The 15986-nt window shown below is 46.2% G+C and overlaps 1 protein-coding gene across 5 annotated transcripts; it reads right to left on the minus strand.

Annotated features, from left to right (window-relative positions):
* Nucleotides 1-3964: 3964 nt before the first annotated feature.
* LOC139533526 (microsomal glutathione S-transferase 1-like) lies at nt 3965-7996 on the minus strand. 5 transcript variants are annotated; one of them, XM_071331642.1, is made up of 4 exons: nt 7853-7979; nt 6918-7055; nt 6514-6608; nt 3965-4902 (listed from the first exon to the last, which is right to left on the minus strand). In XM_071331642.1, the coding sequence occupies exons 2-4, from the start codon at nt 7041-7043 to the stop codon at nt 4659-4661; spliced, it is 465 nt and encodes a 154-aa protein (XP_071187743.1). In that variant the 5' UTR covers nt 7044-7055; nt 7853-7979; the 3' UTR covers nt 3965-4658. The 5 variants fall into 5 exon arrangements, with proteins under 5 accessions (XP_071187743.1, XP_071187739.1, XP_071187742.1 ...); XM_071331638.1 differs by lacking the exon at nt 7853-7979 and adding an exon at nt 7477-7611; XM_071331641.1 differs by having other exon boundaries at nt 3966-4902; nt 6918-7058; nt 7853-7996.
* Nucleotides 7997-15986: the final 7990 nt, after the last annotated feature.

A 15986-nucleotide genomic window follows, 5' to 3' on the forward strand; every position in this document is an offset into this window, starting at 1 on the left:
AAAAAAATGCGTCCACTTCCTCCAATGACCTTTTTTAATGCTACCAGTTCATTATTTAATGAACACATTTTCATCTATAACATCTATGTATATTCGTTCTACAAACAAATACCATGAGACATGTAATTGTAGAGATCGTTCGTTTATTTACAAGGGGGAAAGCATTAAAAAAGGACAATCCCTGATTGGCATAGAAAATGGAATGGACAAAGTAAACCAATCAGAAGGATTACAGATATGTCGCCTAGGAAACACATCAGATGATATGTAGATCTAAAACATATACAGAATTTAAAAAGATACAGAATTAGATCAAATAAGGTCATATTCATTAGCCAATTAGCTAAATATCTCTGGTATTAGTAGCCTACATCAAATCAAATGTATTTATAAAGCCCTTCTTACATCAGCTGATATCTCAAAGTGCTCTACAGAAACCCAGCCTAAAACCCCAAACAGCAAGCAATGCAGGTGTAGAAGCACGGTGGCTAGGAAAAACTCCCTAGAAAGGCCAAAACCTACATCATAGGCCCTATTTAAATTCAGCTCAAACAATAATTTCCCCCCATTTAGAAATTGAACTTTATTTCCCAAAACCCGAATTGAATAATTTATAAACATTGGATTATCACATCAGATGCAAAAAAAAAATGTCTAAGATATAAAATAGGTGTTTGCAGTCAGTCAGACAACCAGATAGACCGGTCTGTAGTGCTGTGTGTCAGACAGACCGGTCTGTAGTGCTGTGTGTCAGACAAGCAGACAGACAGGATCATGTGTGTATGTTGTATTTATTTTAATGTATTGCTCGGTATTACTGCGCTATTGGACCTAGAAACACAAGCATTTTACAGCACCTGCGATAACATCTGCAAATCTGTGTACGCGACCAATAAACTGGTGATTTGATGTGGGTAAAACAGACAGGTACATGCGGTATCGGATACCGAACTACAGGTGATTTGATGTGGGTAAAACAGGCAGGTACATGCGGTATCGGATACCGAACTACAGGTGATTTGATGTGGGTAAAACAGGCAGGTACATGCGGTATCGGATACTGAACTACAGGTGATTTGATGTGGGTAAAACAGGCAGGTACATGCGGTATCGGATACTGAACTACAGGTGATTTGATGTGGGTAAAACAGACAGGTACATGCGGTATCGGATACCGAACTACAGGTGATTTGATGTGGGTAAAACAGGCAGGTACATGCGGTATCGGATACTGAACTACAGGTGATTTGATGTGGGTAAAACAGGCAGGTACATGTGGTATCGGATACTGAACTACAGGTGATTTGATGTGGGTAAAACAGGCAGGTACATGCGGTATCGGATACCGAACTACAGGTGATTTGATGTGGGTAAAACAGGCAGGTACATGCGGTATCGGATACTGAACTACAGGTGATTTGATGTGGGTAAAACAGGCAGGTACATGCGGTATCGGATACCGAACTACAGGTGATTTGATGTGGGTAAAACAGGCAGGTACATGCGGTATCGGATACCGAACTACAGGTGATTTGATGTGGGTAAAACAGACAGGTACATGCGGTATCGGATACCGAACTACAGGTGATTTGATGTGGGTAAAACAGGCAGGTACATGCGGTATCGGATACCGAACTACAGGTGATTTGATGTGGGTAAAACAGGCAGGTACATGCGGTATCGGATACCGAACTACAGGTGATTTGATGTGGGTAAAACAGGCAGGTACATGCGGTATCGGATACCGAACTACAGGTGATTTGATGTGGGTAAAACAGGCAGGTACATGCGGTATCGGATACCGAACTACAGGTGATTTGATGTGGGTAAAACAGACAGGTACATGCGGTATCGGATACCGAACTACAGGTGATTTGATGTGGGTAAAACAGGCAGGTACATGCGGTATCGGATACCGAACTACAGGTGATTTGATGTGGGTAAAACAGGCAGGTACATGCGGTATCGGATACCGAACTACAGGTGATTTGATGTGGGTAAAACAGGCAGGTACATGAGGTATCGGATACCAAACTACAGGTGATTTGATGTGGGTAAAACAGACAGGTACATGCGGTATCGGATACCGAACTACAGGTGATTTGATGTGGGTAAAACAGACAGGTACATGCGGTATCGGATACCGAACTACAGGTGATTTGATGTGGGTAAAACAGGCAGGTACATGCGGTATCGGATACCGAACTACAGGTGATTTGATGTGGGTAAAACAGGCAGGTACATGCGGTATCGGATACCGAACTACAGGTGATTTGATGTGGGTAAAACAGGCAGGTACATGCGGTATCGGATACCGAACTACAGGTGATTTGATGTGGGTAAAACAGGCAGGTACATGAGGTATCGGATACCGAACTACAGGTGATTTGATGTGGGTAAAACAGACAGGTACATGCGGTATCGGATACTGAACTACAGGTGATTTGATGTGGGTAAAACAGACAGGTACATGCGGTATCGGATACCGAACTACAGGTGATTTGATGTGGGTAAAACAGACAGGTACATGCGGTATCGGATACTGAACTACAGGTGATTTGATGTGGGTAAAACAGACAGGTACATGCGGTATCGGATACCGAACTACAGGTGATTTGATGTGGGTAAAACAGGCAGGTACATGAGGTATCGGATACCGAACTACAGGTGATTTGATGTGGGTAAAACAGGCAGGTACATGCGGTATCGGATACCGGACTACAGGTGATTTGATGTGGGTAAAACAGGCAGGTACATGAGGTATCGGATACCGAACTACAGGTGATTTGATGTGGGTAAAACAGACAGGTACATGCGGTATCGGATACCGAACTACAGGTGATTTGATGTGGGTAAAACAGGCAGGTACATGCGGTATCGGATACTGAACTACAGGTGATTTGATGTGGGTAAAACAGACAGGTACATGAGGTATCGGATACCGAACTACAGGTGATTTGATGTGGGTAAAACAGGCAGGTACATGCGGTATCGGATACCGAACTACAGGTGATTTGATGTGGGTAAAACAGGCAGGTACATGAGGTATCGGATACCGAACTACAGGTGATTTGATGTGGGTAAAACAGACAGGTACATGCGGTATCGGATACCGAACTACAGGTGATTTGATGTGGGTAAAACAGGCAGGTACATGCGGTATCGGATACTGAACTACAGGTGATTTGATGTGGGTAAAACAGACAGGTACATGAGGTATCGGATACCGAACTACAGGTGATTTGATGTGGGTAAAACAGGCAGGTACATGCGGTATCGGATACCGAACTACAGGTGATTTGATGTGGGTAAAACAGACAGGTACATGAGGTATCGGATACCGAACTACAGGTGATTTGATGTGGGTAAAACAGGCAGGTACATGCGGTATCGGATACCGAACTACAGGTGATTTGATGTGGGTAAAACAGGCAGGTACATGCGGTATCGGATACCGAACTACAGGTGATTTGATGTGGGTAAAACAGGCAGGTACATGCGGTATCGGATACCGAACTACAGGTGATTTGATGTGGGTAAAACAGGCAGGTACATGAGGTATCGGATACCGAACTACAGGTGATTTGATGTGGGTAAAACAGGCAGGTACATGAGGTATCGGATACTGAACTACAGGTGATTTGATATGGGTAAAACAGGCAGGTACATGCGGTATCGGATACTGAACTACAGGTGATTTGATATGGGTAAAACAGGCAGGTACATGCGGTATCGGATACTGAACTACAGGTGATTTGATGTGGGTAAAACAGGCAGGTACATGAGGTATCGGATACTGAACTACAGGTGATTTGATATGGGTAAAACAGGCAGGTACATGCGGTATCGGATACTGAACTACAGGTGATTTGATATGGGTAAAACAGGCAGGTACATGCGGTATCGGATACTGAACTACAGGTGATTTGATGTGGGTAAAACAGGCAGGTACATGCGGTATCGGATACTGAACTACAGGTGATTTGATGTGGGTAAAACAGGCAGGTACATGCGGTATCGGATACCGAACTACAGGTGATTTGATGTGGGTAAAACAGGCAGGTACATGCGGTATCGGATACTGAACTACAGGTGATTTGATGTGGGTAAAACAGGCAGGTACATGCGGTATCGGATACCGAACTACAGGTGATTTGAGTTTAGGGCTCCATTCAATCCGTATCGCCTAAGGTCCAGCGCTCTAGCGCACTTGAAATGTTAAATGTAGTTTCCGAATGAACCGATATATGCAGCGTTTACCTTGAATGGAGTCTCCGAGGGAACATTGCCATTCAGTGTCTAATTGCGCTCTATCTAGCACTGAAGTTCCGTGAAATAGATTGAATCGAGCCTTATATCTGCTGATATTATAAATATTTTGCACAGATCAAATTCAGTGCTGAGTTAAAAAACAACAGGTGCAGGGAATGTCAAGTTAGTCTACCTGATACAACAGAACCAATAGAATAGTCCCAAAAGTGCAAACTCCAAGTTCAATCAAGCACTGTCAAACGTATTTAACATTATCTAGCCTATTTGCCCCAGGTCTGATACATGTGTGGGTGTCTCCTCAGAGGTAGAGTGTCCCGAGGACTATTTTAGGACATCTGAAAAAACTTTTAATCAATCACAATCTGATTAATTGATTGATCGCCTCTTCAGAGATGGGTTGTGCTCAGCACCCTGTATGCCATGGAGAAGGTAGCGCCCATGCCGACCATCCAAGCTAGACCTCTGCTGGGCTGGGGCAGGGGGAGGACGTAGGCCACCGTGTGGAAGAGCCTGGAAACAACAAACACCCGGAAGTGGAGCAGAGCAGTGGAGAGGTCTGGCCCCGTCAGGGTATACAGCAGACCAATCACTACGAACGGAATGATGTTCTCCAGGTCGTTCTGGTGGCATCTGGGGAATGAGAGAGAGAGAGAGAGAGAGAGAGAGAGAGAGAGAGAGAGAGAGAGAGAGAGAGAGAGAGAGAGAGAGAGAGAGAGAGAGAGAGAGAGAGAGAGAGAGAGAGAGAGAGAGAGAGAGAGAGAGAGAGAGAGAGAGAGAGAGAGAGAGAGAGAGAGAGAGAGTGATAGAGAGAGAGAGAGAGAGAGAGAGAGAGAGAGAGAGAGAGAGAGAGAGAGAGAGAGAGAGAGAGAGACAGAGACAGAGACAGAGAGAGAGAGAGAGTTCAGATTATCTGGGGAATGAGAGAGAGAGATCAAACAACGTAATATGGTGTCTCCTATTGTCCTGAAAGTGGTGGTCTCCACTGATATATCCCTTAAACAATGTAATATGGTGTCTCCTACTGACTAGGAAGAGGTGGTCTCCACTGATATATCCCTTAAACAATGTAATATGGTGTCTCCTATTGTCCTGGAAGAGGTGGTCTCCACTGATATACCCCTTAAACAATGTAATATGGTGTCTCCTATTGTCCTGGAAGAGGTGGTCTCCACTGATATATCCCTTAATGTAATATGGTGTCTCCTATTGTCCTGGAAGAGGGGGTCTCCACTGATATATCCCTTAATGTAATATGGTGTCTCCTATTGTCCTGGAAGAGGTGGTCTCCACTGATATATCCCTTAATGTAATATGGTGTCTCCTATTGTCCTGGAAGAGGTGGTCTCCACTGATATATCCCTTAATGTAAAATGGTGTCTCCTATTGTCCTGGGAGAGGTGGTCTCCACTGATATATCCCTTAAACAATGTAATATGGTGTCTCCTATTGTCCAGGAAGAGGTGGTCTCCACTGATATACCCCTTAAACAATGTAATATGGTGTCTCCTATTGTCCCTGAAGAGGTGGTCTCCACTGATATACCCCTTAAACAATGTAAACTACTCTTTGGTCCTAAAACGTCTCTATAAGTCTAGGGGGGCCTCTATGAGTCTAGTGGGGCCTCTATAAGTCTAGTGGGGCCTCTATAAGTCTAGTGGGGCATCTATAAGTCTAGTGGGGCCTCTATAAGTCTAGCGGGGCCTCTATAAGTCTAGTGGGGCCTCTATAAGTCTAGCGGGGCCTCTATAAGTCTAGCGGGGCCTCTATAAGTCTAGCGGGGCCTCTATAAGTCTAGCGGGGCCTCTATAAGTCTAGCGGGGCCTCTATAAGTCTAGCGGGGCCTCTATAAGTCTAGTGGGGCCTCTATAAGTCTAGCGGGGCCTCTATAAGTCTAGTGGGTCCTCTATAAGTCTAGCGGGGCCTCTATAAGTCTAGTGGGGCCTCTATAAGTCTAGTGGGGCCTCTATAAGTCTAGGGGGGGCTCTATAAGTCTAGGGGGGCCTCTATAAGTCTAGTGGGGCCTCTATAAGTCTAGGGGGGGCTCTATAAGTCTAGGGGGGCCTCTATAAGTCTAGTGGGGCCTCTATAAGTCTAGTGGGGCCTCTATAAGTCTAGGGGGGGCTCTATAAGTCTAGCGAGGCCTCTATAAGTCTAGGGGGGGCTCTATAAGTCTAGTGGGGCCTCTATAAGTCTAGTGGGGCCTCTATAAGTCTAGTGGGGCCTCTATAAGGGTAGGCATACCTTCTCACACGTTCCACATCCGGGTCAACTCTCAGCATCCTCTTCTTGTCCTCTGGAGTCTTAGCCATCCCTGTGTCTTCCATGTTGGCAAAACACTGTAGAGGGAGAGACAAGTTTACACCATAGAGTTCACTTACAGGCTATATAATAACACTGTAGAGGGAGAGACAAGTTTACACCATAGAGTTCACTTACAGGCTATATAACACTGTGGAGGGAGAGACAAGTTTTACACCATGGAATTCACTTACAGGCTATATAACACTGTGGAGGGAGAGACAAGTTTACACCATAGAGTTCACTTACAGGCTATATAACACTGTGGAGGGAGAGACAAGTTTACACCATAGAGTTCACTTACAGGCTATATAACACTGTGGAGGGATATTACCACATTCCTGTACCTTTCTCGTGAAGCGGAAGTACGCAGTCATAGGAGACATCAGCATCATCTTGAGGACGACGATAGTGGCGTAGGTAGAGAAGGCCAGGAACACCTCACTGTCTATCACGGATGGCATTTCCTTCATCTTGTTATCGCTCTGCTACGACCAACAAGAGACACTGTAAACAGCACGGGACTTGTTGCTCTTTATAAAGAAGGCCTGAACGGTGCGTACATAATATTTACAGAAGTCATCATGCTTACTGAACATGCAATAAATTCCAATGAAACCACCAACATGCTGGGCCCAGACAAACAACACCGTCAGATTCACAGACTGACATATAGCAACGAATATGATAGTATCTGTAGTCTGACTGGTGTACAGACTAGCTTCTATATACACAGCTGCTGTTAAGGGATCTGTAGTCTGACTGGTGTATAGACTAGCATCTATCTGCAAAATTAAAGATGATCTACCCTCTAAAAAATATATATATGTTTTTTTTTTTTAACAAAGCAGCCTATTGTTAAAGTTCTTTAAAATCCATTCCATGCACTATCAATAAGCAACGCACCGCTATGCAGGTTTTGCCTGTCAGTGTCAACAGCAACATTTTTAATTAAACCCCCAATCTGTTTGAATGATAGGCTACTGCAAGTTCCCGTATGTTACTGTGTTCAGTTTCACGGCTCTTATCACAGCAGCGCAGCAGTGGGTTTTATCGTTCAAATGTACCCGTCGTATATGGCGTCAGATAAGTAGCCAAACACGAAGCCAAAGTTCAACAAAATAATTGCGCGAGGAGTTAGGGGGGGGGGAAACATTTTTGTTTTACTGATGTTACACTAACGTCTGTTACTGGCGCGCACACCTCGTCCTGCACCGGCTGTAGATTACGCGCAGAAAACCCCGTGGATGAACTTTGATGAGTGTGGGAAAAATATTCTTACCAGTCTGGAGTGTAGTCCTTCTCTCTGTAAATCAAGTAGTATATTTCACAGACCAGAGATCGTTTCGACACTGCAACGGGAGGTGTTGTTGAATTCTGGGACACTTGGACCCGAGGCCACATGTGGTGTTGCGAAATTGAGGGCAGGTTGAATTGACACACATTCCACTACCAACGGTAAACATTGTTATTGTTAGGCAGCAATTTGTATGGTATAGACACACCCTTACGAAGAAATATTGCAGTCAGAGTGCAGTACAACTGCAGTACACTGTAGTATAACTGTAGTTAGAGTGCAGTATAACTGTAGTTAGAGTGCAGTATAACTGTAGTACACTGTAGTATAACTGTAGTTAGTTAGAGTGCAGTATAACTGTAGTACACTGTAGTATAACTGTAGTTAGAGTGCAGTATAACTGTAGTTAGTTAGAGTGCAGTATAACTGTAGTACACTGTAGTACACTGTAGTATAACTGTAGTTAGAGTGCAGTATAACTGTAGTACACTGTAGTATAACTGTAGTTAGGGGGCAGTATAACTGCAGTTAGGGGGCAGTATAACTGTAGTTAGGGGGCAGTATAACTGTAGTTAGGGGGCAGTATAACTGTAGTTAGGGGGCAGTATAACTGCAGTTAGGGGGCAGTATAACTGTAGTTAGGGGGCAGTATAACTGCAGTTAGTTAGAGTGCAGCATAATTGCAATATGCTGCAAATCCAAAAGAACTTTCCAGTGTGACTGTAGTTAGGGGGCAGTATAACTGTAGTTAGGGGGCAGTATAACTGTAGTTAGGGGGCAGTATAACTGTAGCTAGGGGGCAGTATAACTGTAGTTAGGGGGCAGTATAACTGTAGTTAGGGGGCAGTATAACTGTAGTTAGGGGGCAGTATAACTGTAGTTAGGGGGCAGTATAACTGTAGTTAGGGGGCAGTATAACTGTAGTTAGGGGGCAGTATAACTGCAGTTAGGACGCAGTATAACTGTAGTTAGGGGGCGGTATAACTGTAGTTAGGGGGCAGTATAACTGTAGTTAGGGGGCAGTATAACTGTAGTTAGGTGGCAGTATAACTGTAGTTAGGGGGCAGTATAACTGCAGTTAGGACGCAGTATAACTGTAGTTAGGGGGCGGTATAACTGTAGTTAGGGGGCAGTATAACTGTAGTTAGGGGGCGGTATAACTGTAGTTAGGGGGCAGTATAACTGCAGTTAGGGGGCAGTATAACTGCAGTTAGGACGCAGTATAACTGCAGTTAGGGGGCAGTATAACTGTAGTTAGGGGGCAGTATAACTGTAGTTAGGGGGCAGTATAACTGTAGTTAGGGGGCAGTATAACTGTAGTTAGGGGGCAGTATAACTGTAGTTAGGGGGCAGTATAACTGCAGTTAGGGGGCAGTATAACTGTAGTTAGGGGGCAGTATAACTGCAGTTAGGGGGCAGTATAACTGTAGTTAGGGGGCAGTATAACTGCAGTTAGGGGGCAGTATAACTGCAGTTAGGACGCAGTATAACTGCAGTTAGGGGGCAGTATAACTGTAGTTAGGGGGCAGTATAACTGTAGTTAGGGGGCAGTATAACTGTAGTTAGGGGGCAGTATAACTGTAGTTAGGGGGCAGTATAACTGCAGTTAGGGGGCAGTATAACTGTAGTTAGGGGGCAGTATAACTGTAGTTAGGGGGCAGTATAACTGTAGTTAGGGGGCAGTATAACTGTAGTTAGGGGGCAGTATAACTGCAGTTCAGCTACAGTACACTGCAGTTATTCTGTAATTACTGAGTCCAAAGTACCAGAGTCGACTGCAGTTTTGATTGTGTGTTTGTGTCTGTCTGCATGCCTCTGTGTGTGTGTGTGTGTGTGTGTGTGTGTGTATGTGTATGTGTGTGTGTGTGTGTGTGTACGTGTGTGTCTGTCTGCATGCCTCTGTCTCTGTCTCTGTCTCTGTCTCTGTGTCTGTGTGTGTGTGTGTGTGTGTGTGTGTGTGTGTGTGTGTGTGTGTGTGTGTGTGTGTGTGTGTGTGTGTGTGTGTGTGTGTGTGTGTGTGTGTGTGTGCATGTGTGTGTGTGCTTGCGTGCGTGTGTGTGTGTTTGTCTGCCTGCATGCCTCTGTGTGTGTGTGTGTGTGTGTGTGTGTGTGTGTGTGTGTGTGTGTGTGTGTGTGTGTGTGTGTGTGTGTGTGTGTGTGTGTGTGTGTGTGTGTGTGTGTGTGTGTGTGTGTGTGTGTGTGTGTGTGTGTGTGTGTGTACCCTATCACCTGCAAGTAGACCAAAGGTATTATCTCTCTTCACTCCCTGACCCCTTATTGTAGACAGACAGGTTCCAAAGATCACCCAGTCAGTTAACGCTGACTCACCGATCCGTGAAAACACGCCATAGCAAAGGTGATCTGAGCTGAGCTGGTATGTCTGATCTCATCTCCAAGACCTCTCAATTCCAGTTCTGCAAGGCTAGCTTTGGATTCAGCATCCGGGTTTGGTTGTGCAGTGACTCCAGAAGCCTAATGATCAGCTATTAATAGCTTAATGATTCATTTAGACATAAATTATGTACACTGGATGTGTGACGGATCACGTTTGGCAAAGAGATGATAAAGATGTATTTACACCAGATACTACATTTGAAGTTTTCAGGACTTTGAGACGTGGAATGTCGTCAAATACTTTAATTGTTTCAGAAACTACATTTCCTGCGTGTGTGTGTGGGGGGGGGGGGGACTGTGTGTGTGTGTGTGTGTGTGTGTGTGTGTGTGTGTGTGTGTGTGTGTGTGTGTGTGTGTGTGTGTGTGTGTGCGTGTGCGTGCGTGCGTATAATGAAGTAGGGCGACACAGCTGCTCATTATGCTAACAGCTCCAGGGCTTTGTCTCCACCAATCACAGTGGATTCTACAGCACAGACTGCACCCTTAAAAAACACAGAAGAAGAACAACCCTATTAGTGCTGCCTATGTTGAACTGTTGTATATAGGGAGTTGTTTACAGGTGATGATTTGGTGAAGCAACCAAACCAGGTGTGTTCTCCGTGATGAGTTCATGCAACCAAACCAGGTGTGTTCTCTGTGATGAGTTGTTGATGCAACCAAACCAGGTGTGTTCTCTGTGATGAGTTGAAGCAACCAAACCAGGTGTGTTCTCTGTAATGAGTTGTTGAAGCAACCAAACCAGGTGTGTTCTCTGTGATGAGTTGATGATGCAACCAAACCAGGTGTGTTCTCTGTGATGAGTTGATGATGCAACCAAACCAGGTGTGTTCTCTGTGATGAGGTGATGATGCAACCAAACCAGGTGTGTTCTCTGTGATGAGTTGATGATGCAACCAAACCAGGTGTGTTCTCTGTAATGAGTTGTTGATGCAACCAAACCAGGTGTGTTCTCTGTGATGAGTTGTTGAAGCAACCAAACCAGGTGTGTTCTCTGTGATGAGTTGATGATGCAACCAAACCAGGTGTGTTCTCTGTAATGAGTTGTTGATGCAACCAAACCAGGTGTGTTCTCTGTGATGAGTTGATGCAACCAAACCAGGTGTGTTCTCTGTGATGAGTTGATGATGCAACCAAACCAGGTGTGTTCTCTGTGATGAGTTGATGATGCAACCAAACCAGGTGTGTTTTCTGTGATGAGTTGATGCAACCAAACCAGGTGTGTTCTCTGTGATGAGTTGTTGATGCAACCAAACCAGGTGTGTTCTCTGTGATGAGTTGATGCAACCAAACCAGGTGTGTTCTCTGTGATGAGTTGATGATGCAACCAAACCAGGTGTGTTCTCTGTGATGAGTTGATGATGCAGCCAAACCAGGTGTGTTCTCTGTGATGAGTTGATGATGCAACCAAACCAGGTGTGTTCTCTGTGATGAGTTGATGCAACCAAACCAGGTGTGTTCTCTGTGATGAGTTGATGATGCAACCAAACCAGGTGTGTTCTCTGTGATGAGTTGATGATGCAACCAAACCAGGTGTGTTCTCTGTGATGAGTTGATGATGCAACCAAACCAGGTGTGTTCTCTGTAATGAGTTGTTGAAGCAACCAAACCAGGTGTGTTCTCTGTGATGAGTTGATGATGCAACCAAACCAGGTGTGTTCTCTGTGATGAGTTGATGATGCAACCAAACCAGGTTGTACTGCACTCTGTTCTCTGTGATGACAAACCAACCTGGAAAATGGCAACCTAAAAAGGATCCCCAATCTGAGACAACGATAAACAGCTGCCTCTGATTGGGAACCAATCTAGGCCACCATAGACCTAAATATGTCTAGACTAGACACACACAACCTGTCACGTTCTGACCATAGTTCTTGTGTGTTTTGCTTGTTTTAGTGTTGGTCAGGACGTGAGCTGGGTGGGCATTCTATGTTGTGTGTCTAGTTTGTCTGTTTCTGTGTTCTGCCTAATATGGTTCTCAATCAGAGGCAGCTGTCAATCGTTGTCCCTGATTGAGAATCATATATAGGTGGCTTGTTTTGTGTTGGGATTTTGTGGGTGGTTGTTTCCTGTCTCTGTGTTTTCTCTGCACCAGATAGGGCTGTTTCCGTTTGCCACGTTTGTTATTTTGTAATTGTTGTAAGTGTTCACAGTATTTAATCTTGTTAATTAAACATGTTGAACACGAGCTACGCTGCGTCTTGGTCCGATCCCTGTTACACTCTCTCTTCTCGTGAAGAGAGGGAAGGCTGCCGTTACACAACCTAGACATACAAAAACCCTAGACCAGACAAAAACACACATACCACCCTCGTCACACCCTGACCTAACCAAAATAATAAAGAAAACAAAGATAACTAAGCTCAGGGCGTGACAGGGTATCTGTACTTTACTTAACTATTTATATTTTTGACAACTTCTACTTTTACTCCACAATATTTCCTGAAGAAAATAATATACTTTTTACTCCTTCCATTTCCCCTGACACACAAAAGTACTCGTTACATTTAGAATGCTCAAGCAGGACAGAATTATGGCACCTGTCAATATAACACTTTGTCATCCCTACGGCCTCTGATATGGCGGACTCACGAAACACAACGACTGTGTTTGTAAATTCTGTCTTAGTGTTGGAGTGTGGCCCCCTTTCTGTCTGTAATTAAAAAATAATAATGAAAATAGTGCTGTCTGGTTTTCTTAATATCAGGTATTCGATGTATAGCATTTACTTTAACTTTGTACTTTTACTCAAGTATGACGATTGAGTACTTTTTCTACCACCCTACTTAAGTACATTTAAAACCAGATACTTTTAGACTTTTACTCAAGTAGTATTTTACCGGGTAACTTTCACTTTTACTTGAGTCATTTTCTGTTAAGGTATCTTTACTTTTACTCAAGTATGACAATTGAATACTTTTTCCACCGCTGGTAATTGGGAGAGGTTAGCTGCGAATGATAGGCCATAGTTCTTTAGTTCTCTTCAAGTAGGAAAACAACAAAACGAGTCTACTTAATTAGGAAGATGCCGAATAAGAAAAGCTTCTGCGGTGGTGTTCAAATGTAGGCTGAGTCATTTCAGTTCTCCTTAAAATGACCGAGGTACTGCATCGTAAGCTACATCTTTGATCACAGAAATTATTTTTTCAATTTTTTGTGTGTTTTCTCACTAAATAAGTGTTTATTTTTCCCTTTGCCTTCGTCAGAGTGTTTAAAAAAAGTACTAAAACCATCTATTTATTTTCTGAACGTGTTGGACACCTGGGACTGGGGGGTGTGACTGCGTTATTAATGTCATGTTAATCAGGACTATTGATTTTAACATATAGACTGTTTTTGTCACGTTCCTGACCTGTTTTCTGTTAGTTTTGTATGTGTTAGTTGGTCAGGACGTGAGTTTGGGTGGGCAGTCTATGTTTTCTGTTTCTATGTTGGTTTAAAGGGTGACCTAATATGGCTCTCAATTAGAGGCAGGTGTTTTTCATTTCCTCTGATTGAGAGTCATATTAAGGTAGGTGTTTTCACACGGTTTGTTTGTGGGTGGTTGTCTCCTGTGTCTGTGTCTATGTTACACCATACGGGACTGTTTCGTGCGTTCGTCATTTTGTGTAGTCATTTTCCTGTTCGTGTTTTCTTCGTGTTTCATGTAAGTTCGTTGTCCAGGTCTGTCTACATCGTTTTGTTGTTTTATAATATATCAAGTGTTCTTCGTGTGTTTAGTTCGTCTTGTAAATAAATCATTATGTATTCACAACCCGCTGCGCCTTGGTCGAATCACTACTCCTCCTCTTCGTATGAAGAGGAGGAGGAACACCGTTACAGAACCACCCACCAAATAACCAGAACCAAGCAGCGGTGTAACGGGAGGAAGGGACAACGCAAGAAGGAGGAATGGACATGGGAGGATGTTTTGGACGGTAAAGGTTGCTACACATGGGAGGAGATCCTGGCTGGAAGGGATCGCCTCCCATGGGAACAGCTGGAGGCACTGAGGAGAGCAGAGGCAACCGGAGAAGGGAACCGGCGTTATGAGGGGACGCGTCTAGCACGGAAGCCCGAAAAGCCCGTGAGTACTACCCAAAAATTTCTTGGGGGGGGGCTAAGAGGTAGTGGGCCAAGGGCAGGTAGGAGACCTGCGCCCACTTCCCAGGCTAACCGTGGAGAGCGGGAGTACGGGCAGACACCGTGTTACGCAGTAGAGCGCACGGTGTCTCCTGTACGTGTGCATAGCCCGGTGCGGGTTATTCCACCTCCCCGCACTGGTAGGGCTAGATTGAGTATTGAGCCGGATGTCATGAAGCCGGCCCTACATATCTGGCCACCAGTACGTCTCTTTGGGCCGGCTTACATGGCACCAGCCTTACGCATGGTGTCCCCGGTTCGCCTACATAGCCCGGTGCGGGTTATTCCACCTCCCCGCACTGGTCGGGCGACGGGGAGCATTCAACCAGGTAAGGTTGGGCAGGCTCAATGCTCAAGGGAGCCAGTACGCTTGCACGGTCCGGTATTTCCGGCGCTACCTCCCCGCCCCAGCCCAGTACCACCAGTGCCTACACTACGCACCAGGTTTCCAGTGCGTCTCCAGAGCCCTGTTCCTCCTCCACGCACTCTCCCTATGGTGCGTGTCTCCAGCCCAGTGCCTCCAGTTCCGGCACCACGCACTAAGCCACCTGTGCGTCTCCAGAGCCCTGTACACACTGTTCCTTCTCCCCGTACTCGTCCTGATGTGCGTGCACTCAGCCCGGTGCCACCAGTGCCGGTACCACGCACCAGGCCTATAGTGCGCTTCGAGAGGTCAGTGTGCCCTGTCCCTGCTCCCCGCACTAGGCTTGAAGTGCGTGTCTCCAGTCCGGTGCCTCCAGTTCCGGCACCACGTACCAGGCCTACAGTGCGTCTCAGCCGGCCAGAGTCTGCCGTCTGCCCAACGGCGCCTGAACTGTCCGTCTGCCAAGCGCCGCATGAACTGCCCGTCTGTATTGAGCCTGCAAAGCCGCCCGTCTGCCATGAGCCTGCAAAGCCGCCCGTCTGCCATGAGCCTACAGAGCCTTCCGCCAGACAGGAGCCGCTAGAGCCTTCCGCCAGACAGGAGCCGCTAGAGCTTTCCGCAAGACAGGAGCAGCCAAAGCCTTCCGCTAGACAGGATCAGTCTGAGCCATCCGTCTCCGCAGCGCCATCTGAGCCATCCGTCTCCTCAGAGCCATCTGAGCCATCCGTCTCCCCAGCGCCGTCTGAGCCATCCGTCTCCTCAGCGCCATCTGAGCCATCCGTCTCCCCAGCGCCGTCTGAGCCATCCGTCTCCCCAGCGCCGTCTGAGCCATCCGTCTGTCCCGAGCCATTAGAGCCGCCCGTCTGTCCCGAGCCGTCAGAGCCGTTGGTCAGTCAGGAGCCGCTAGAGCCATTCGCCAGACAGGATCTGCCAGAGCCGCCAACCAGACAGGATCTGCCAGAGCCGCCAACCAGACAGGATCTGCCAGAGCCACCAACCAGACAGGATCTGCCAGAGCCGCCAACTAGACAGGATCTGCCAGAGCCGCCAACCAGACAGGATCTGCCAGAGCCGCCAACCAGACAGGATCTGCCAGAGCCGCCAGCGAGCCATGAGCGTCCAGAGCCGCCAGCGAGCCATGAGCGTCCAGAGCCGTCAGCCAGCCATGAGCGTCCAGAGCCGTCAGCCAGCCATGAGCGTCCAGAGCCGTCAGCCAGCCATGAGCGTCCAGAGCCGTCAGCC

The sequence above is a fragment of the Salvelinus alpinus genome, chromosome 11, assembly GCF_045679555.1.
Source record: "Salvelinus alpinus chromosome 11, SLU_Salpinus.1, whole genome shotgun sequence".
NCBI lineage: Eukaryota > Metazoa > Chordata > Actinopteri > Salmoniformes > Salmonidae > Salvelinus > Salvelinus alpinus.